Source organism: Lissotriton vulgaris, chromosome 2_1 (assembly GCF_964263255.1).
Source record: "Lissotriton vulgaris chromosome 2_1, aLisVul1.2, whole genome shotgun sequence".
Taxonomy (NCBI): Eukaryota; Metazoa; Chordata; class Amphibia; order Caudata; family Salamandridae; genus Lissotriton; species Lissotriton vulgaris.
Genome location: NC_141687.1, coordinates 1,812,424,534 through 1,812,447,904, shown reverse-complemented (window position 1 = coordinate 1,812,447,904; position 23,371 = coordinate 1,812,424,534). Strand labels below are relative to the sequence as shown.

Genomic DNA, 23,371 nt, shown 5'->3' with positions numbered 1-23,371 from the left:
CGATCAATCAGAGGAGGAAGGTTGTGCATGGGAGTACCGCCATCTGTTACCTCAACAGTCAGTACGATCTTTATTATGAAAATGAGTACTATGATAGCAGTTACAGTGAACCACCTCTGAGGCAGGTGCCAGTTGATTCATTGCAAGAGCTTCAATACATGATGGTGGATCATTAAACCAGGTCCCCTTCAATATGCAGCCCACAACAGTGCCAACAACCCGACTGGCGTGGTCTCAACATAACCCCCCGCACACATAGCTAAGCCAAGTGTGCCACATGCTCCTCTGCTTTCCCCAACAGCGGCAACCTCAGTTGCTACCTTTTCTTCTTGATTTGCCATCCCATCATAATGTCCCAGATTCTGTAGGGGATGATAACAGTGAGGAAGGAAACATTTTTGACGCAGCCCCTCTTAACAAATGCCAAGAGTAGGTTGATTACATCACTTACCCACCAAAGGATGTTTAGCTGCCGCTGGTGGATTCCCCTGCCTGATGATGTCAACTTGTGCCTTAATTGAGATAGCGTGTAAGAGATTTAACTTTCGCAAGCAAATACAGCAAGAAGGCTGCTTTTTATGTGATTTCAGAGATGTCCCCAGAAAGGCATCCAAAGCCAATACCATTGTGTATATATTTGGTTGAATGGGAAAGAAGCTTAAGCTTAATGTGTTCTTTCTTCAAGTGACAATGCCTGGGCTTGAAAAGTAGAAATACAGGGCACTTGATAACACTCTGAATTACTTGACCAGACATGCAAATGCATGTTCTGTTGTCACTCAAGTAGCCCAGAGACACTCCTGGTGCTCCTGCAGAGTAAACAGAGAAAGTTGTTACATGGTTGCCTATTGGTAGAGTCTCCCCCTTCGCTACTACTCAAGTCCACGCTACTAATTCACTGGCCATCTTGGGTAGATACGTCTGGCAAATGTAGAGTAACATAGTTCCATATATAGTCCTTGTAGGAGGCTAACTTAGTACCTGGCGCACACTTATTATTTTTTTTATAAATCTTTTTATTATTTAAAGCAAGAAATAAACAGACATATCTGGTGCCATACATACATCCAATAATGACAGGGTGAATTGGTACATAAAAACAGGATAGTCGTGGAACAGCAAGGATATTCGAGAGGCTCGCACTATTAAGCACAAAATAAAATTACATCAGTATAACCGGTTAACGTTTAGTTGCGGACCCTCAAAACCTTCACACCCATAAAATCAAAACTGCAGGAGAATCATGGCAAACAGATACTAGAGGTTAAGGATCAACATCAGGATATTTCGCCAATATTACGAGTAAAGGAAAGAGTGCGAAAAAATTTGAAAAAGAGAAAAAAACATATGGGCGATAACAGAAAGAAAACAATAAACCCATCACCCCACCCTGCCCCCCTGCAAACGGCTATCGCCTAACCCCCAGTAGCAGCGTGCCTGTCGCCCCAACTAACTAAGTTCTAAAAGAAGAAATCTACTGAAGTAGAGAAGAGAAGTGGAGGAGGGCATATCCGTACAGGCTCCCGGTCCCCCCTCCCCCCGCCAGAACCAAGGACCCCCAAATTGAAGTAAAAAAATCAATCAGTCAACAAATATGGGTCTTGACAAGGGGATCTTCAAACACCGCCCAGCCTTACTATAGCATAAGTTTAGCAAATCCTGTGCCCATCGATACTTGAGTCAAACCCAGTCTTGCGATCTCATCCTTGCCCCTTCTGATCAGACACATGAGTCCCCTCCTGATAAGCCACCTCTTCCGCAGGACAGTCCGAGTAAAATATAATAGAACTCGATGCAAGACAAAGTAGTTGAACGAGAGTGCCGTGAACGTCATCAGGTCCAGAGACTCCCTTCCCCGTTGTGAACTCCCAGCGTTGTTTAGTCCGCCATCTTAGCGGCTCCGATACATAGGGAAGTGAAGCAGTGTCATTCCAATAACAATTCTCATCAGAAGTTTCTGGGGTGGGAACATCAATTAGTCCTTCCATAGTCGGCAACGATTGTATGCTTAACAATCCATTGGTGGCATTGAACTTGTGTTCATCTTTCAAAACACTGGTCAAAGGCTCCGATACCACACACAATGGGGGGTCTACTTTCTTCATCAGAGTGGCCATATTGGGTGTCTCTGTTGTCGCTGTTTCTTGTAATGGTGTAGGGTCCGGTGCGATTCGTAACATCTCAACCAAGCGCTCCATCGTCATCTGAATGCGGTCTTCAATGTACACTTGAAGTGACCCAATGGCCGCCAACACAGTTTGCAGCGACTGTTCACTCACAGTCTGTTCAACCACTCTTGGATCGGTAACGATCATGATCGCTTCCCCCAGCGGCACGATCACTCAGAGGGTAACGGGCAAATAGGAAACGGTTGAGTGCAGAGGGAGACTTATATATTGTTTCGATGATATCCTGGGGCTGCCACCGCAGTCGGAGAACCAAACCCAGCGAACACCAGCAGGCCCTTTACCGGGTCACCGGGCAGGGCCCCCTTCCACAACTGTTAGCGTTGGGCTGTCACCCCTCCTCCGATCCTCACCAAGGCAGCCAACCGTCATCCGCATGCATCCGAAAAAGCAAAAGAGAAATTTCCTTTTTCCACTCCGGTAGACCGGACCCAATCACACCACCACAGCCGATGTTGTTCAACTGAAACCCGGATGGGCCAGCACTCGAGACCCCGGTTTCCGGGCAGATCTAGGCCGCAAACTTCCACTCAACATACCTTTGTCAGCCGAGCAAGTAGATATCTCGGGATAGCACCATGAATCTCACGGCAGGTTCATACACATTGCGGCTGGGCGCAAAGACAGGATAAATGACAGGATATTCCGGCGGGAGGCAGAGGTCGGCGGAGCCGGGAGCCTACGCGGCCATCTTGGTTGCTAGCGTGGCTCCTCCTCCGGTGCACACTTATTTAAGTGAAGCACCCTGCATTAATCCAGATAACTCTTACGGTGATTGTAGTGGTCTCTGACAACCTTTGAAAGCAGTAAGTGGTAGCTGTGGAGAGCAGCCTTCAGACGTAGTCCAGAAGGAGTTTTAACGCAGCTTGTTTTACCAGTACTAATTATATAGTGTAGGTTAAAGGAAAAAGAACCACACAGTGTAGTTATAAAAATAGGTATTTATTATAAACACTCACTAACACATTGGTATATCTCCTAACCGGAGATGTAATCACAATACACACAATAGTAGAACAGGTAAGTAGCACAAATACACAGTGATCTCTAGGGAGGAGACCAAACCATATACTAATAAAGTGGAATACGAACTGTGACCGAAGTTGAGACTTATCCCAGAATACTTAGAAGAGCCAAGGAGCCACCCAAGGTACCCCACAGAGGTCATGTGCAAAGTGGAAACACAGCCCCGTACTCTATGCAAGTCAATGGTGAAAACGCAGTTGCAGTTTTCAGGAAGGACCCTTTCCAAAGGACCTTGAAAAAACCCTGTGTTTGGATGGAAGGGTGGATGGAAGGGTGGAGAGTCACCCCACCTGTTAATACCCCCGGAACCAGGATACCTACATCAGGGAAGCCGGGTGCATATGTGCAAAGTAATGTGAGAAACCGCTGTAGACCACCATGGAGGACTTCAGTGAAGATGCTGCTGGCGAAGTAGGTGAAAGATTCCGGTTGAATCCAAGAGTTGATTCTTGAAGAGGAGTACCTGCAAGCAGAGGGGACAGAGTCTATGCCACTCTGGAGTAACCAGGAGGCACGGAACATGACCACCGATGACAGAAGATGCTGGAGGGTTGACGGTGACCTTGTCGCTGGAGCTGTGTTGACCAGGAGACACTGTGGAGGACCAGGAGCTGTTCACGAGCTGTCCCACGTCGGAAGTCGAGAACCAGGGGGTTGGTGTCCGGCGAGAGCACCAACTATCCTTGGCAGCAGCAACAGACATGGAAAAAAGAGAAGGTGCAGTGTCGGGACCAGCAAGGTCCAAGAGATTCACCAAGTGCAGGAGAGTCAGAGAAAGCCCCGAGCAAGCAGGGTAGCCCACTGGAGCAAAGGCCACGCTCAAGGGGACCCACAGATCGAAGGCACAGGAGCCTCAAGAGTACATTGAGCAGCCCACCAAAGCCAAAGATGCAGATCCCGGATTCTCCCTTAGCCACCCAGGGCCTTTAGGTGTGGGATGTCTCGATTCTCCTCTCGGACAACTCGTTTTCCCGGCTGTGAAACACCGCCTTTCCTGCAGGCAGCCACCCACCATAGCCACCACTCACTCAACACCAATTTGTATGGGCTCTGTCGGTTCTCTGAATTTGATTTCACCCCAGGGCAATCACGCCTGTCAACACTATTCTTTACATCGCCGCCAGATGTTAGGTCTGGATGAAGGACGGATTACTGAGTCAGCTCCCTGCTTTAGCAGAGCTCTCCTACAATACGGCCATGTTCGATCGTGGCCAAGACACACCCCCTGGCTCTGCTCTTAAGATGTAATGGTTAGGAAGTTTTCCAGTACATAGATAAAAGGCTTGTTAAAAGGAGATCATGGTTTGAGAGAGTAGATCCCATATCCACTGGTCTGCTGTTCTTGTGCAGACAAGGCCTAACTCAACCCTGCAAAAGTCTCTCTCTCGCCATCTACCAGGATTCCTTTTCATCTACCAGGATTCATTTTCTGGGTTCACTCCTATGCATGAGAGAAGGTAAGGAGTATCCTTGGGATGAGCACTGCCACTACCTGCAAAGCACATCCAGAATTTTTAGCAAATGAAACCAATATCAGTAGGTGCCTACAGGTGGGATGTTGTCCTCAAACACACATTAATCCTCTAGTGCCACCTTTATTGGGCACCTCTGCAAGAAGAATGAGATGTGCAGAGGGTACTGTCTCGAGGCTTCCTCGACAACAACCTTTTTATTACAAATCAAGTCAAGTCATCTCTACTATGGTAGATTGACTATCCCCATCCGCAGGTTTTCACTTACCTAAAGACTGCAGATGTCTCTCTTTAAGATTTGGGTGCATGCCTTCAAGATCTTTCCACGAGAGGATTAGGACATAGCCTGAGTCTCAGGACTTCCAGTCAGAGGCTGTTATTTTTACATCGGGCAACATTTTCACACAAAATGTCAAAAAATATGTCACTGCCTCGGGGTTTATTTTGCTGTTTTGTAAACAATTCACGTGATGGCTCGTGACCACGATATGAATAGATTGTGTTAATTACAAGTAACAGAATATTTAAAGACCTACATTTGAAATCAAATGTGGTTGTGGGAACGGTGCATTTGCTACCCAGTGCCCAAACCATATTTTTGTGTCCCCAAGATTCCTTTTGGAATTGTATGGATAGTGTATCCTTTGTCTTTCTATTAATTGCATCTAGACTAGAGGATCCAGATAAGGGTCTGGTCATGGGTCCCTCCCGATAAGAAATGTCAAGTTGTTGAAGAGCGCACAAGGCGTCCTCATGCACGTGTGCCACAGCCAGGTATCACTTGACTAGCCTATGTTAGGATGGACTTCTGGGCTTTGTCTAATTATAACCTGTGCCTCGTGGATATTTTCTTAGCAACACTGTCAGTACTGAAGGCGTTTCCTGTGACTGATTCAATGCTACTAACCTTCCTTTCTTCACTCTCATGTCTTGAATTTGTCGGTGGCGTGAGAGTAAGCCGAGTCTGCGAAGCGTCTTGATTCACTGGATCGGTTTCAGTATTTCAGTAGACACCCTTGTGCTGTAGATGTAAAGCTTACCCTGCCTGTTACTTATGTTAATCGGTAAAGACTGTGTAGAATGGCACAGAATATGCCAGCCTCTCACCAGAAGCCTACAGACTCAAAGCTGGCATTGGCACAAAATGACACTAACGAGGAAATGGTCTTCATCACATAATTCGTCCTATTGGTAAGCGGGGGCAGGGAGGAGAAATAGGGCCTGGTGTCTCGGCCAAGTTATAGGGCAGAAGAGAGGACCAATTCTGGGCCTGACCAGTCATCCTGAAGGAGAGTCCAAGGGATACTTAGTTACTACCAATATTGAAGGGGGTCCATCTGCTGGGTGCGTGCTGTCTCAGCCTGAGGTAAGGCTGAGCATCGTCGCTTTCCTAGTCCAGGGGCGGCTCTAGGCTCATGGCGGCCCTGGGCAGGGAGAGTAGGTATGGGCCCCGGGAGAGGAGGTCCGGGCGGGGCAGAGACCCCCTCCCCCCCCAGAGCTCAGGAAGGTGTTACAGAGCCAGAGGCCGCCAAATCCCTGCCAGTGGCTGCCACGCAAATATGTATCCATCCTCAGAGAATTATTATTTCTGATAGATACATCTGCCGTGTGGATTCCTCACCTTGTGAATATCCCCCTTGCGTCAGCAACATTCGGAAATTCTTTTTGTAGCTTCGCGTGGACGCGGACGTCACAGAGACACGGCTCCGCTCGCGACTCCGCTGACGTCACCGACGCCTACAATAGGCCCACGCCGGCGTGATGACATCAGTTCCCTTTTTTCCGCGTCGTCGACGCTAACGGTTTTCAGGGATCGTGCTGTAGCTTTTCAGTAACTTTGTTACTATTTACCCGTTATTCTGTATAACTTCAGATTCTTCGAGATGTCGTCGAAGAAGACTGGTTTCAAGGCTTTCGGCGAATGTGGCAAGACTATGTCCATCACCGATCCACATGACTGCTGTGTCTGGTGTTTAAGCTCCGCCCATGACGTCGAGTACTGTGCTTGCTGCAAGAAGATGACTTCGAAGGCGCTGAGAGAGAGAGAGGCGAAACTCCTTGTGGCTAAGCTTAAGAGTAAGAAGGAAAAGAAATCTTCGAAGTCTCGTACTCGTCGGTCGAGGTCTCGATCGAGGTCTCGCTCGGAGTCGTCTTCAGCTCACGCTTCGAAGACTTCGAGGAAGAAGCACAAGAAGATGAGCCACAAGTCACGTCATCGCTCCGGAAAAGACTCTGGTTCGAGACCGAAGTCCCAGGTTAAGCTCCTGAGTAAAGAGGTGGTGGTTTCGGAGTCGGAGCATGTCTCTGTTGGTGAGGCTTCACAACCAGGTTCGCCCGAATCACAGGAGCAGGTCCATTCTCCAGTTCCATCCAATCCTTCTGGTCAGGAGGATGAAGGTGAGGAGCAGGGGGCTGGTGAAGTCGAGGTTCCGGTGCCTGCGGGTTCGTCGACCCCGGTTCCAGGACTCGTTGAAGAGGTCGACGTCGTCTCGACTCCGCCTCCTCAGGAACGACCCAGAGATTCTTATCCTGAGTTTCCAGCTCCAGGTCAGGATCCATCTCAGTTTCTGAACGCCATGTTTGGTGTCTATTCTAGGGCAATGTTCCCGTCTGGTGCACCTGTTGGTCCCACGGGTCCTATGGCGTTCAACTTGGGTGTTCCCCAAGCTTAAACCCCTGCGCCCTTCATGCCTTTTATGCCGGCTATACCACCGCATTGGCATTTTCCGACACCTCCGGTGTCGTCGACGCCGAAGCGCTCGACGCCGACCCCGACCCCGTCGACGCCAGTCACATCGACGCCGATGCCTACGACTCCGAGGCAAGATTCTGTTCGACCTCGAGCTGAGAAGCCTCGTCCGACATCGGGTTCGACGCCGGCTCCGGCGCCGTCGGAGTCGATTCCGAACCCGTTGGCTTCGGTTGTGAAGGAAAGGTCTCGGAGAAGGGCTCAGAGACTCCTGGAAGAAGATAGGTATCAGTATTCAGATACTGAAGAAGGAGAGTTACGGGATTCTGAGGATCCTTTTGAGGATTTGTGTGAGGTCAGTGGGCTTGAACTGTCACCTGAATGGGAGTTGGCTTCAGTTTCTAATGTGACATCAAAGGATGTGGTGCCTTATCACACTGTTATTAAAAAAGCAGCGAGCCTTTTGAACATTACTCTTCCTACTGCTGACTATAATCCTAACATCTTGACTGAGGTTCTTCATTCTCCCTCGTCAATAGTTGAGCCTGTGTTACCATTCAACGAGGCCTTGACTGAGCCCATCTATGAGGTTTGGAAGAAGCCTTTGTCTGCTCCTGTAGTATCAAGAACAGTTGCGAGGAGGTACAGAGTGGCACCTGAGGACCCTGCGTTTTTATCTATTCATCCCTTGCCTGAGAGTTTGGTGGTGCAGGCTGCTTGCTCTAAGAAATCTGCTGGAGCTTTCCCACAGGTTCCTGGGGACAAGGAATCCAGGAAGCAAGATCAGGGTGCCAGGAAGGTCTTCTCATCAGCCAGTATGGCTTTAAAGTCAACCAATGCAACGTGCCTGATGGGGAGGTATATGCATGCCTTGATGGATTCTGTCAAGCAGCTAGTTCCAAAAATTCCTGAAGATGACCGGAAGGATTTTCAGGAGGTGATTTCAGACACTCAAGCAGCTGCGAGACAGGTGATTCAGAGTGGCCTGGACACTGCTGATTCGGTGGCAAGGGTCATGGGTTCATCTGTGGCCACCAGGAGGGCTGCCTGGCTTAAGTCATCAGAGTTCTCTGCGGACGTCCAGTCTGCATTGTTGGACTTGCCTTTTGATGGCTCAGGATTGTTTGGCAAGAAGGCTGATGTTGCCTTGGAACGTTTTAAGGACAGTAGGGCCACTGCAAAGTCCTTGGGTCTTCAGTCCAGAGGAACTACTGGTAAACGCTTCAGGGGGTTCGGAAGATCTTCATTTCGCTCTTACAGACCTTCCCAACAGCAGCCTCAGCAGCAACAAAATACGCTGTACAAGTCGTACAGGGGCAGACAAAGATCCCGCCCTAGAGGTCGTCAATCCACCTCCTCCTCCTCCTCCTCTCTTTCCCAGCCCCCAGCCAATGCAGCAAAGCAGCCCTAGATCCGCCATTCCGGATCATGTGGGCCCAGTGGGGGGTCGGCTTACTCATTTCCTACAAGATTGGGAATTAATTACATCGGATCTTTGGGTTCTCAATCTTGTAGGGAATGGGTATGCACTTCCTTTCCGGGAATTCCCTCCCAATTACCCTCCTTGCCAGGGTTATTGTTCGGAGGACCACCTGCTTCGCCTGCAGGAGGAAGTCCTGGCTCTTTTCAAAAAAGGTGCGATAGAGGTGGTTCCAGAGCAGGAAAGGGGTCAGGGGTGCTACTGCCGGTATTTCCTGATCCCCAAGAAAGATGGCAGGCTTCGGCCTATCCTGGATCTCAGGATCTTGAACCTTTACCTGAAACAGGAAAAGTTCAAGATGCTCACTCTTGCACAGGTTCTTCAAGCGCTGCTGGAAGAAGACTGGATGGTGTCAATCGACTTGCAGGATGCGTATTTTCATATTCCCATCCTGAAGTCGCACAGGAAGTATCTCCGTTTTACGGTGGGGTCACAACACTACCAGTTTGTGGTTCTTCCGTTTGGTCTTACTACTGCGCCTCGAGTCTTCACCAAGGTGATGGCGGTGGTGGCAGCTCATCTCAGAAGATCGGGGATACATGTGGTTCCGTATCTAGACGACTGGCTGATCAAAGCGGAGTCGCCGGAGAAGGTGCTCCATCATCTGCAGGAGACAACTCAGTTGTTGCACAGGTTGGGTTTTTCGATAAATGTACCCAAATCTCACCTGGTGCCCTCACAGCACAACCTGTTCAAAGGTGCGGTACTGGACACTACTGTATGTCGCGTATTCCCTCCCCCTCAAAGGATTCGCGACATTCAGGAAATGATTCCTTTGTTTTTCCCTGGAGCGGTTGTTCCAGTCCTGAAGGTCCTTCCCCTGCTCGGTCTGATGGCTTCATGCATCCTGTTGGTCAACCATGCACGCTGGCACATGAGGGCACTCCAGTGGTGCCTCCGCAGGCAGTGGTATCAGCACAACGGAGATCTCAGGGAGTCAGTGAAGATCTCCAGAGAAACTGCAGCGGATCTGTCTTGGTGGAGTGTGGAAGGCAATCTGTCTCAAGGAAAGCCTTTTCAACTACCTCCTTCGGTTGCCACAGTAATATCGGACGCGTCCACCCTCGGGTGGGGTGCTCATCTGGGGGACCTGGAGGTCAAAGGTCTTTGGTCTCCAGAGGAAAGGTTGTTTCACATCAACCTTCTGGAATTGCGGGCAATACGTCTGGCGCTCAAGGCCTTCCTCCCTTCCCTTCGCGGTCAGTCGGTCCAAGTCCTAACGGACAACACGACCGCGATGTGGTACATCAACAAACAGGGAGGAGTAGGGTCGCGGTGTCTCTGCAGAGAGGCTCTGCGTCTCTGGTCCTGGGTTCAGGACCATCAGATTTGTCTGATGGCAAATCATCTGGCCGGAGTTCAGAACGTTTGTGCAGACAGTCTCAGTCGGCAGTTCTCTGCCGATCACGAGTGGAGGCTCCATCCAGAGGTAGTTCACGACATCTTTCGGATGTGGGGGACTCCTCGGGTGGACCTGTTCGCCACTCACGAGAATGCTCACTGCCTGTCATTCTGCAGCCTCCAGTTTCCGATGCAGGGAGCCTTGGGGGATGCGTTTCAGTTGAGTTGGAGCTCGCAACTCCTTTACGCGTTTCCTCCCATACCCTTGATTCCTCGGGTTCTGAGGAAAATTCGCCAAGACCGGGCCCGAGTCATATTGATTGCCCCGGATTGGCCAAGAAGGGTGTGGTACTCGGACCTTCTCCACCTCTCCTCTCACCCGCCGCTCCCTCTCCCTCACAGGGCAGATCTCCTCTCTCAGTGGGAGGGGCAGGTTCTACACCCCCACCTCCAGACCTTACACCTTCATGCCTGGAGATTGAACGGGGCAACCTGATTTCTTTTTCTCTCCCTCACGATGTGGTGGATGTCATTTTGTCAGCCAGGCGTGACTCCACTAAGTCCATCTATTCTTATAGGTGGTCTAAGTTTATTTGGTGCAGGGAGAAGTCCATAGACCCTTTGAGGGCCCATTTATCTGATGTTCTCCAGTTTGCCCTTTCTCTGGCACAGCAGGGGCTTGCTGTTGCCACAGTGAAGGGTTATCTGTCAGCGCTGTCGGCGTTTATTTGTTTGCCTGACCAGCCTTCTCTGTTTAAATCTCCTATAGTTTTGAGGTTTTTGAAGGGCCTTGTTAATAAGTTCCCTCCTGTCCCTTTTATTGTGCCTCAGTGGGATTTGAATCTAGTTCTGACATTTTTAATGGGTGCTCCTTTCGAGCCTCTTCATAAATGTACCATGAGGCTCCTGACTTTCAAAACTGTTTTCCTCGTTGCGATAACTTCGGCAAGGAGGGTAAGTGAGCTTCAAGCTCTTAGTTCCAAGCCCCCATTCCTGTCCATTCATGCTGATCGAATGGTTCTAAGGACCAGGGCTGCTTTTCTGCCGAAGGTGGTGTCTTCTTTCCACCTTGGTCAATCCGTCACCCTCCCTTCCTTTTATCCTCCCCCTCACCCTTCCAAGGAGGAGGAGAGGTTACACCGTCTGGACCCCAAAAGGGCGGTGTCTTTTTATTTGGACAGAACTAGAGACTGTCGCATGGACGACCAGCTCTTTATTGGCTTTGCTGGCTGCAAGAAGGGAAGAGCGGTCCATAAGAGGACTTTGTCGAGATGGATCGTCCTCTGCATTAAGATCTGATACTCTTTGGCCGGTAAGGAACCACCAGAGGGCATAAGAGCTCATTCGACTAGGGCTAAGTCTTCGACCTCTGCATTGGCTAGAGGTGTGCCTGTAGAGGATATTTGTAGGGCCGCAACTTGGTCTTCCCTCCACACTTTCGCGAAGCACTACTGCTTGGATACCGAAGTGAGGAGGGACGGTCATTTTGCGCGCTCTGTTCTTCAGGATTTCCTGGACTAGAAGAGTGGACACCCTCCTCCGGGAGTGGGGACTGCTCTGGGACTCTATTCACAAGGTGAGGAATCCACACGGCAGATGTATCTATCAGAAGAACAAGTTACTTACCTTCGGTAACGCTTTTTCTGGTAGATACAATATCTGCCTGTGGATTCCTCACTGACCCACCCGCCTCCCCGTTGTCCACTCTTCTTTGCCAGAGTATCTCTAATGGATTGTTTTATTGTAATATGTTTATTTGCATTTGCTTCACACTGTGTGTGTTGCTTTTATTTCTATGCTGTGTATATTGGGTACATTTCTACTGTCATCGGTCCGTCCGTGTGCCTCGAAGGCACGGAAAAAAGGGCGGAACTGATGTCATCACGCCGGCGTGGGCCTATTGTAGGCATCGGTGACGTCAGCGGAGTCGCGAGCGGAGCCGTGTCTCTGTGACGTCCGCGTCCACGCGAAGCTACAAAAAGAATTTCCGAATGTTGCTGACGCAAGGGGGATATTCACAAGGTGAGGAATCCACAGGCAGATATTGTATCTACCAGAAAAAGCGTTACCGAAGGTAAGTAACTTGTTCATTAAGGATTTCTTATGGCGTGGCGGCCCCTGGGGCCCCTGGGGTTTGGTGGCCCTGTGCAGGTGCACAGCTTGCACATGCCTAAGGCCGCCCCTGCCTAGTCGCTGTGTGAAAAGGTGGGTGTTCCTTTCCCCGATGTAATATTTACATGCAGACATCCTTTGCTTGCAGCTCGTGTCTGGGGTGAGAACCTCTGACCATTGGCCGAAGGAAGAGCGTGCGATGTTTGCATGACATTATCTTCGCTGCACATTAATAAGCATTGCAGTGGCGGACAAAGGCTTTTTCAACAGGCGTAGCACCGAGACGGCTTTCACAGCGGCTGGTGCACGCACACTCCAAACCTTTTCAAAGCGGTTGGCACGTGTGCCTGGCTAACGCATAGTTACTTGGGCTGCGACTGGGCTGCTCCAAGTAACAATGACCTACAAGGTAACGGCTACTTCTCCATAGGTGGAAAGCCAAAGAATCGATGCAAAAAGTGACGAGTAGGCAAAGCAAATAGGTCTGGCCTGGGAAAGCTGGCACAAAGAATATTTTTTTAATTTGTATAGATTGCAAGCATATCCCTCAATAAATAAGAGAAGCAGTAAAACATGCCTGTGCCTAAACAATAAAATAATTAACCACCACATATCATTTTAATATAACAGTGAGAGTGTTCCATGACAGGCAGGTTTACTTGGAGCAGGTACAGAAAACTTTTTTAGTTTAAATGCACATGGCAGGAAAATGTTTGTGATGCAATATGAGGCACTGTTGCCTTTCAATTACTGTAACTGCAGACGTAGTGGATGATTAAGCAAGGATGACAAAAAAAGAAAAAAGGGATAAATGGAAAGAAAAAAACTGTTGGCAAAGTTAGGTATTGGCATACTAGTCCTGGCGCTGAAGTGCACTTCGTTTTAGGTGAGTGTACACATGGTCACAGTGCAAGAGATTCAATAGCTGCCATGGGTTGACCCATTGCCTCATGTTGTATGCTGGGGTTGGTGGAATCAAAACATGAAATATAGTTGAACAGACCTGTGGGTGAAGAAGGCTGATCCAAAGCCCCTCTGTTTGTATGTATAAATGTATGCATTTGTTGTTTATTACATGAGACACGCCTATGGACCACGCTAAAAAATAACTATTGTACTCTTAAAGCTCAAAAGTTACAAAATCAGTTAAAGAAAAAAACTGTTTCCTCACGATTTTGTCCTCTTTACACATTTCACTTAAATCACGATCCTCCCTCGCACCACGTTCTGAAAAACATGCACTTAAGTGTTCTTTAAAAAGCATGTTTCACCCTTCATGGTCTAGGTTGTTGCTTAATGTTCACAATTTAGTGCGAAACAAAGTAAACTAAATACACCCTAAAATCACACCATTTATGTCTGTGATTACGTCCGCGGTTAACAAGGCATTTGAAAAAAAGCTGGATGTAGAAGCCAGGAAATGAATAGCTAATGGATGCAAACCTAGATCTGAGTGAGGTTTAGGACCCCTTAAGTATTTTTGAGCCTCTCTCCCTGTCTGATGGCAACCCACCTAGTCTCCATATTATCACCAGTCTCCCAGAAGTTGATAGATATTCTTAATGATGGATGCTTATATTTATTTTGTGACCTACAGAGATACATTCCCAGCAACCTCCTTTGGACTCTATTAATCCTTAAAACATGTCCTCAAAATGTTGTGCTCTTTGGTGTGGTGGTGGGAGGTGCTGGATAATTTGTTTTCACCTGGGTCAGTAAGTATTTAAGGTATTGATCTTCCCAAGCCTTTGCTTCATTTCATGAGTTTCTCATCATGCTTTTTTGATTTTAATGTGATCTTTATTATCTGCTATGTGGGATTTCTTTGTCATACCAACGGTGTGTGTTTGCTGCATTTCTTGCCTTTTCCATCATGCGTTCTCAAAAGTAACTTTTACTAGGTTTCCCTCCCAACCCCCCTGGTTTTCTAGGCCGTATATTGGATTTGAAAACTGGAACGGTTAAAAAGGAGGGGCAACAATCCTCCATGCGGATGTGTATGGGCTCACGGAGATCGTTTATCTGCAGACTCAGGTAGGAAGCATCAATTATTTATCGGATTCAGTTGCTGTAGGGGCTTAAGACACCTTTCACCTGCCAATGGAGGTCAGGCAGACAGGCCAGAGAACCTTCATCGACAAGGTCCATTGTGATAAGGGTACTAGATGAGTCCATGTCACCATGAACACAATGCTTCAGTATTTGACTGTTCTTTTCGAATTCATTGATTTCATGTTTGTTAGCTAAGCTGAATCAACTGAAGTGAACCAGGGCTACAGCACGCAGAATAAATCAGGCCTTCTGGTAAATACTTCTAATCGCAGAATCCTCCCCGTTAGATTTCACACCATAATAATATCCCCTGTCGCCAGATGAGATCTGTAAGATTTTAAGCTGCAATTTCCTGGACCTTCTGTGTGGCACTGTGTGGTTCCGCTTTGTTTTCGTACTGCCTTGTACCCCAGTGCATAGATGTCAGTCGTTTTCTTTCCGCACTCTCGTATGTGAATCCGGAGCTTGCTCCTAAATTCTTCCTTGTCAATCAACAAGGTATTTCTTACCAAAAAGCTTTTTTCATTGTGCAATGGAACTGGGTCCCCCTCAGGGCTTTAAATGGGATGAAAAAACTAGGGGGTCTTTCAAAGGGGCGTGGCCAATGTAATTAAGGGTGCAGCTTAAAAACATGGAAGCTAAAAATCTGTGCTTAGCATAGTGTGCCACCCTACTTGTATTTTGCTGTTTCTGTCATTGCATCCAGATATGATACAAGTAACATTACACCTACAACAACTTAGGACTATTGGCTTTGTCAGTGGTTGTTAATTGCATACGATAAATAAGCAGCAACGTTGACTTGTGTATATATTTTTGAAAAAGCTTTCACTTAAAGCCCTGGTGACACCACAACGATGTTGCTGCTCCTGAGATTCAAAAAGAGAAGGTAAATCCAGAGAGAGAATGACTCTCTTTAAAGCATTTCCCTTCCCCTGCAATGCTCACCTGGCATGACACCACGCCGTATCTTCTCCACTACTGAGAAGTAAGCAGTGTGCCTGCTGTCATAGTCATATTTAGCTTTATTCAGAGTCATAACAGATAACCATAAAAGCATTTACATAAAAAAGGCAGCATATATCAATTGCATTTCATTACATCTAAAAGAATATAATCATAAAACCCCAAATAGCAATTGTTCACGGTCAATCTCCCAATGTGGTCAATCTCCCAATGGCACCACTGAGCATCGAAAATCTGTTTTATTAGTTAAAATTTATAAAAGTTTCAACACTTAACTAAAAGTTTACCTCTCTCCCAAAACCTATATATTATGGTTAAACAAATGTTAATGTTAATGTTAATGTTAATCATCATTTATTGAGCGCTCGTACGCCCGGAGGCTTCATGGCGCTGTAGAGAGGAACAGGGCGCGTCAGTCAATTAGTAGAAAAAAATGTCTTCCTAAAATAAATAAAATGCTTTTAGTGTTCTAGTACAGTGTTTTTCTTATAAGCATCCCCCACGCCAGTTATTACCGTGCTACCTTAAACCAATATTCCCTATGCCGTGCCCTCAAACAGTATCTAAGGTCATACTCTTTCTCGTATAAAAAACGGCTCATAAGAAGGATGACATTCTACAACAAATTTCTAACGATGGTAGGCATTGAAGATAAAAAATACAGGGCGACATTGTGTAAAGTTTAACTGTCTTTTATTGGTAAAATATGCTGCTTCCTGTATTGAGAGTAGAATTTACAAAAGAGGACCACGTGCATTGTGTTCTGGGGCATCTTATGATCACAGGACAATTTATAAAATCGATGGACCAATGGTTTGTAGTAGGAAAGGTGCAGAGTCTATGGAATATGTCCAATCTAAGGCGTGTGAGTATGAACCTGTGTCTTGAATTTAAAACCGATATGAAATAGGGTTGCATATTAAAAGTGGTTAATATCAGTTGATTATGTAAGACAGAATATTTTGGGAGTTTGGTTATAAAATTAACATCTTCCAAGTGAATCATTGCCTCCCTTTTCAAAGCTTTTCTGCTAATGGTAGATAGTGTATCAGGTTTGTCAAAATAATTGGGATGAGCCATATCCACAAAAAAAACGCTTTACATACGCAAGCCATGGGATGCTCATGTATGTAGTTAATTTAAGGCAGTCCGCTATTATTGCTCGATTAAGGACGGTGAATTCTGAAGTCTAGATCTTGTGCCTCAACAGTATTGGTTCCAGCTGAATTAAATTTGTAAGTAAAGTGGCACCAAGTTCAGAATGACGAACATATGCTGCTGTACTTTCAGGGACTGCTAAGAGTTTTCTAAAAAAAAAATCACTCTAAATTACTTGCATCTCTGCGCAGTTCTTGTGTTCCCGAATCCCCGCCCCGTACAGTGCTATGCTAATGCATTTCGCTTTATATATCGTCATCATTATATCTTGGGGGCCAATGCCTAGTTGTCTTGCGAAGCCTCTGAGAGCCCAACAGGCCTTACTAAAGCAGATTTTTCTATTCTCGACCGCCCTACTCCATGACCCATCTTTGTCGAATAGGACTCCAAGGTAAGAAAAAGTGTTGGTGAGGTAAGAAAGTGTCACTGCAGTCCGAAAAAAATGGACCGCCTGTGCCAGGGCACAAAACAGAGCCCGATAGAGACTCGTTTAGAGGCCCCCTTTAAAAAAACTGCTGCTCGGCACTGGTGAGACCCAGCCCACTTAAAGCCCTGGTCCTGCTTCTAAAAATACATAGTTTCGTCTTTCTAGGGACTGTTGCAAGCAAACGTGTATGACAGACCCCCACGAGGTGTGCTTCTGGTCTTTAGATTTGATGTACATCTCCAGGTCCTGCAAAGAATGTGCACTTATGAATCTTAAGTTGATCTGGAAATGCAATGCAAAGCTGGCACCACTGAGCATCGAAAAATGTCTCAGAAGTCTCACTCTTACTTGAAGTCGAGGACTCAGACGCATTCCCGCTCTTGAAGCTGTTCCTTAATCAGGCCCTCGTTGCTATTCAAGTCTTCAAGTGAGTTAAAGCTGGAGCACAAGAAGGCTTGGCTGGATTCATCTACATCTATCCACTCTCAAACTGAGAAGTCAGGGTGTCTCACGGTCTTGTTCCCAGTCCCCTGCTCAGGAGCAATTTCCGCATTTGGTCCTGATGCATGCCACATTTCTGGGTCCATCAGTGACATTACAACAGATTTAGGTCTTTAGAGAGGCCATGTTGAGATTTTTTAGCACTCTTTGAGCTCCCGTGAGCATCCCTTCGCGACCCATTGATCCACAGTCAGGTTACCACTGGTGAGTCTGCCCCCAGTGCAGTTTGTGCCTCCAGAATCCACGTGGGTTCCACTCGGACATTGAAACAAACTACCAATCCAGCACTGAAATGCATGCCGGCCCTTTTGGCATCTCTACTGGTACTGATGTTGTCAGCTCCTGAGGAAGACCCCATTCATGTCTGCCTCTGAGCTAAATTCATCTCAGCCCAAACCCAGGTCTAGTTCAAAGCCATATAGATGCTCGAGTCTAATCTGATTCAGACAGAACCATGTCTTTTCCTCGTATTCGCACTCCAACTGCTTAGAACAACCCAGCATTTGGAGAGGACATTTTAGTTTAGGAGGATTATTGTCCTCAATACTATGATGACTATTAATGCACGGACTGCAGGAGGCCAGTGTGTTTGACGTTTCCCCTGACAATGGTTGTTTGCTCCCCGTAGTCCAGGAATGAAAGAGTGAGCTTCCTTTGCCGTAGTAATGAGACTGGCAGTGGAGGTATTTGCAACCTGGACAGACTTCATCCAAACCCTTTCTTCCAATTAATGAAGCCTGACCCACTGTTACATAGTAAAGCAGTATGTATCAGTATAATAGGCCATAATGGCAATGAAAGTTAGTTTAATAGTCTATCGATGTCCTTTTTAGGTTTCGCCCGGGGCACGGAGCTCCTAGCTCCGCCCCCAGAAGAAATCTTTTGTTTTTGCAGTATGGGGGACTTGAATCCGCCCCTTCTTCCATTGGCTAGCTCCATAAATGGAGGCTAGCCATTGGAAGATGGATTTGTCCGTCAAGGCCGGACCAGATTTGGGGCCGTTCCCGCAATTTTTTCCCTCTCCACCCACTTCTGTTCGTCATCACGGCGGTGGGTGGGTGTTATTTTTTTTTTTCGAGTCGGCCTGTTTTGTTCCTTTTACAAGTGTCTGTTGTTGGAGTTGGCTGCAAGATTCGAGTTCCCACGAGGCGATCAGGTAAGGAGCATTTTGTTTATAAATGTGTTTTCACTTTGTAAGTCCTGTGCCCGTTCCCGCCCCCCCTCCCGCTGTCCGTGCGCCGTTCTCGCCCCCCCCTCCCACTGTCCGTGCGCCGTTTCCGCCCCCCCCTCTGTCCTGTGCCCGTTCCCGCCCCCCTCCTGCTGTCCGTGTGTCCGTTCCGTCCCCCTCCCCGTGTGCCCGCTCCCGCCCCCCCTCCCCTTTCACCCTCCGTTGCTTGTTCTACAAGGAATGCAAGCGTTAGTCAATCCATTTTTGTTTTAATTCCATTTTACAATGAAGACGAATTCGGCGCCACTGAAGCGCGGCATTTCCCCTCTCTGCCCTGAAGTGTCATGGAGGAAAGTTTCCGATCCATACGGAGTCCAAGACGGAGTCAGGAAACATTGCCTCAGCCGCAGCGATGCCTCCTTGGACGGAGCCCCTGCGGGCCGGCTACATGTGTACTAATAAAGCGGTAAAGGCGCTATTTACAGCCTCAGTGACTTCGGAAATAATATTCCTTGCAGCAGCACAGTTAGCTGTTTTCAGCACTGTCCAATTCCAGCCACTGTCCCATTCCATCCACTGACCTATTCCGACCATGGTGCATAAGCACTCTAAGTGACTCTGAATCTGTGGCTGCCACGGGTTGGAGTCCGCTGCACTTTCAGTGGGGCAGCTGGCACTTCTCAGCAGGCGTTTTACCGGAGCTTTAAGTGGAATGAAAAAAATGGGGGGGGGGGGGGCTCTAAAAGGTTCGAGGCCTATGTGGCCTAAATATTTAAAAATTAAATTTCGCGGATTCCCCTAGTGTGTCACCTGACCATTACTGAGGACTGTGGAAGCGGGAGTGATCTACAGCGTGTCTCAATCCCACCTATTCCCACCTGTTACTGTATGTGAGACATGCACCTTTTTCTCTCCATACCTTGGTCATCTGCCTATCTTAAATCACATCTCTTTCCTCTTCCACACTCTGACTTCACTCTTTCTTGAATGCACAACCTCTCATCTATCCTTCATTTTACCAACTCCCAGCATGAGAGCAGCGCTGGGATTGGTCCTTGGCGCTCAGACTGTGCCTGGGAGCCTTTGACTTTTTTCCACCGGACTGTACACTGTAGCAGGGTGGAGAAATGCTAAGTGTGCATGACGGCTTGGCCAGCCTAGGTCAGCTGACCAATAAGTCATGCGCCCTTAGTAGTGCCCTTCACCCAGCTCCACCACTGCTGTTGTAGAATGCATGGCCCGCCCTATGACGTGCCGCTGGCATCCGCAAGTAAGAAGAAAAATAAAATCATAAAATTGGTAAATTATTTTATTTTTCAAGTGTTGCCCCCTGCTGCCATCTAGTGGGGCGATGCTCCTCCACCATAACGGAGGAGACGCCCTTGTGTACTCTCTGCACAGAGGCCAAGGATTGGATGGCCTCTATTCAGAACACCTCTCTGACTCACCGACAGGCACTGTGAGAAGTTCGAATTGCCTTCAGCCTCAGCTACAGAGCTTTCGATTGTGGTCCGTTATACACACCAGGAGACGATTCAGGTTAAAGCATGCACTATACGAAATAAAAAAAAAACTGAAACACAATATCCTTGAAAAAGTTAACACTTTTAAGGAATGCAAGATTAATTAACCCTTTAGGTGCGTGATTTGAGCTGGAGAGGTCTCGCCTTTCTCTCCAGCATTACTTCATTCATCCATTCAAATAAGTGACATCTGTTTTTAGCGTATCCTGTGACTCGTTTGTCTTGTGCAACTCTCCTCGTGTGACTGCCGCTTTATGAGTCTCTCCAGGCAGCGAAAGTACCACTCCTCGCCCTACCTCAAGACCCTTCCATGCTGCTGGCGTGCCTGTATGTCCTCTGCACCTCTCACTGCTGACGGCAATCCTTGCTGCTCCACCCTTGAATGCTTGCACTGTACAATGTGCTGAGGAGCCCCACCCCCCACCCCCCACCCTCCCTTGACCACATATGTGCATTCACATGCAGGTAGCCCCTCTTCAATTCTAACACCTCTGAACTGTCCGGGTTTTTCAGCAAACTGCACTTTGAATTCTGGGCCTTGTAGTTTTTCTCACTGAGCGTATACGCCTACAACTTCATATAGAGAGGAGTTTGCTAACAGGAACGTTCATCTGTAACCCTAACAAACTGTGGGCACGCCACATTTGATGCACGGAGTTGAATGGAGGAACAGCAGAGATTTCATGATTTGCCGAGGATCACGCGGATAGGACAAGTGTAGAGGCCGAGACCTAGGTCTGCAATTGACTGACCTGACAACGCGATTTCTCTTTTCAACCTGAGCCTCACAAAAACCAAGTGCGTCCTTGTAAAAGGAAGCAGGAGAGACCGGGGCCTTTCTTTTAAAGGGGCACTCCTCTTAAAAAAAAAAACAGTTTTCTCCGTCCCGTGTACAATTATGCTGTGTTTGTTATGAGGTGATGCACAACAGATACTTGAAACTCCACGGGTCTGCAACAGGGCCTCTCCTCTTGATACTCTTCTGCAGGAGTAAATGCACAAGCCAGTTTTCATCGTAGTGCAAAATGATAACTGAAATAGTTGCAATACAAATCGCATTTGTGAGAGATTAAGCTATTGCCATTGTAAATAACAATGGCATTTATTTATCTGTTTTCAAAACCAACACATAAATAAAAAGTGTGTCATTCACAATGACAATAGCTCAAACTTTTCCAAAGGCGAAACCGTTGCATTGTAAATGCTTGTTTTAAAAGTACCAAACTTGAAGTAAAAGTAATCGGGCGACAGCACCCTCTAGAACACTCCCAACAGAGACTGAGTCCCTCTGATTTTCTGCGGCATGTTGTGTGAAGGGAGTCTCCCTGAGCTCTACTACAGCTACAATGCATATATTAGTAATAAAGGCACCTTCAGATCCTGCAAAACCTGTTGAAAGAAAAGGCTATATGTGTATGATCCACATAAGTACAGTCTTTATTACCTCTACCCTCAAAATCCGGTAAAGGGGTTCAAAATTTGTCACACTTTTTTCTATTTAAGTCCTTAAAGAACAGGGAGAGGAGGCGACTTCTGTGGCTACAGAAGTCCATAACTTAGAAATCCACCACTTCTGAGAAATGCAGTGATTCATCTGTGAGAGCCCACAAAGGGTTAAGATCTTCTGTCCAAGGGACATCTGAGGAGAGAAGGAAGGCCTTAAAACTTCAGGATAAAGACCCTCTGAGAAAGGAGAAAACTAAACTCATCTCCACAGAGTAGGCCTCCTCACAGTCCAGTACTCCATCTATAAGAACTGGGGAAACGGCTGCGTTTTTCCTCCTCAGAACCATCGATGTCAAAGAGTAAAAATCCTCTCAGAACCCCATTGATGACATCTTCACCATCGACTGGAAACACTGATAACTCCTACTAGACCTGTATTACTTCTTTGTAGGATTATGAAAGCTCTATGGGTTAACCACAACTGAACTTAGTACATGTGAATCAATGACATGAACATATTGGTATTTCTCTTATTTTTTAATTTGTGTAAATTTGAATTTATTCTAATTTTATTATATAAAGTGAAAAACATTTTTGTACATCCAAATGTTGATCATAAATTCAAAATACACTATTCTTACACATTATAATGCATCAAATGCGTGTCTTATTAAAAAATAAAACAAATTATGAACTGAATAATCATTTCGAGACATTATCTGACACATATCCTAATATATCCTCCCCAACACCAACCAACCAAAAAAAAACTACTCTCCCTTACACACAGCAGTACACTTTGACATTCGCATCTCATACGTAACCTTCCCAACCACAATTACATAAACAGATGATAACAATGGAGAGGAAACTTCAAAAATGGCCCTTGTAGTTTGGGATTTCAAAACAGGTCAACGCACGTTTTGCTGGGATTTATAATTTTGGTTCACCTTCATCAGGTCCACGCATTTACATATTTTATGTTCTCTGGCTATTTAGGGGGGTATCTCTAGTATCTCAAAGTTTTTTCAAAGTTTTGGGGCAAATACACCCAGCCATAGGCAATTCCGAGTTCAAACAGCAATCCAAGGGATAAGTGTAGGGTTTTGAAAAAAAAAACTTGAATGATTCCACCAGCGTTTCTTTGATCAGACCAGTTTCTAGCCGAGGCACCATTTCCACAGATCAGAGAGTCTTAAATTGTGTGGAACTACTTTCGTTCAGTAACCTATTTCCATCTTAATCTCCGCCTGTGTTTCACCGCGTCTCAGGGCGGCGTGTCACCATCGCTGATAGTGTCGATGACGAGTCACCACAGTCTCATCCACCAGACCATCGTCGACTGAGACAACAATGACTACAGCCGTCGACATGCCCGTTTAGTCAACAAGAGTACTGTCGTCATCGATGACACCGCCAGTGAAGACACCGATGACGAAGACACTGGCGACGACACTGTCGATGAAGACACCATAACAACAGCATCGTTGATGGAGATACTGTAGATGATAACAGTGGCATCAGAATTCCAACAGTCAACGCTGAAATTTATCTTGTTGACACCATCGTCGATGACATTGTCAAAGATGATAAAAATTACCAAAATAACGAAAACTGCTCTAAGACTCAAGTAGACATCCCCTAGTAAGATCTCACCTCTACTTGCAAGTATGCTCTTAGATATAGAGTAATTGGACGACGGTCCTTTTGAGGCAGTACACAGCCCATCAGAACTCGGCGCCAAATACAACTAGGATGGTGAAGACGAATAGGGCAAACATGTTTACCACCAGTATTATACTCCTTCCAAGAGGCATTATGAAC

General features: G+C 46.9%; 1 protein-coding gene across 8 annotated transcripts in view; it reads left to right on the top strand.

Moving 5' to 3' along the window:
* Positions 1-23,371, top strand: part of ARNT2 (aryl hydrocarbon receptor nuclear translocator 2) — a 916,564-nt gene that overhangs the window by 335,259 nt on the left and 557,934 nt on the right. For 4 of the 8 annotated variants that reach the window (XM_086957884.1, XM_086957885.1, XM_086957881.1 and 1 more), the window contains one exon: positions 14,238-14,340. In XM_086957884.1, the coding sequence (XP_086814010.1) occupies positions 14,238-14,340 (103 nt within the window). Of the gene's footprint in view, positions 1-14,207; positions 14,341-23,371 lie in introns of all 8 variants that reach the window. The other 4 variants (XM_086957883.1, XM_086957882.1, XM_086957879.1 and 1 more) reach the window with 1 other exon arrangement.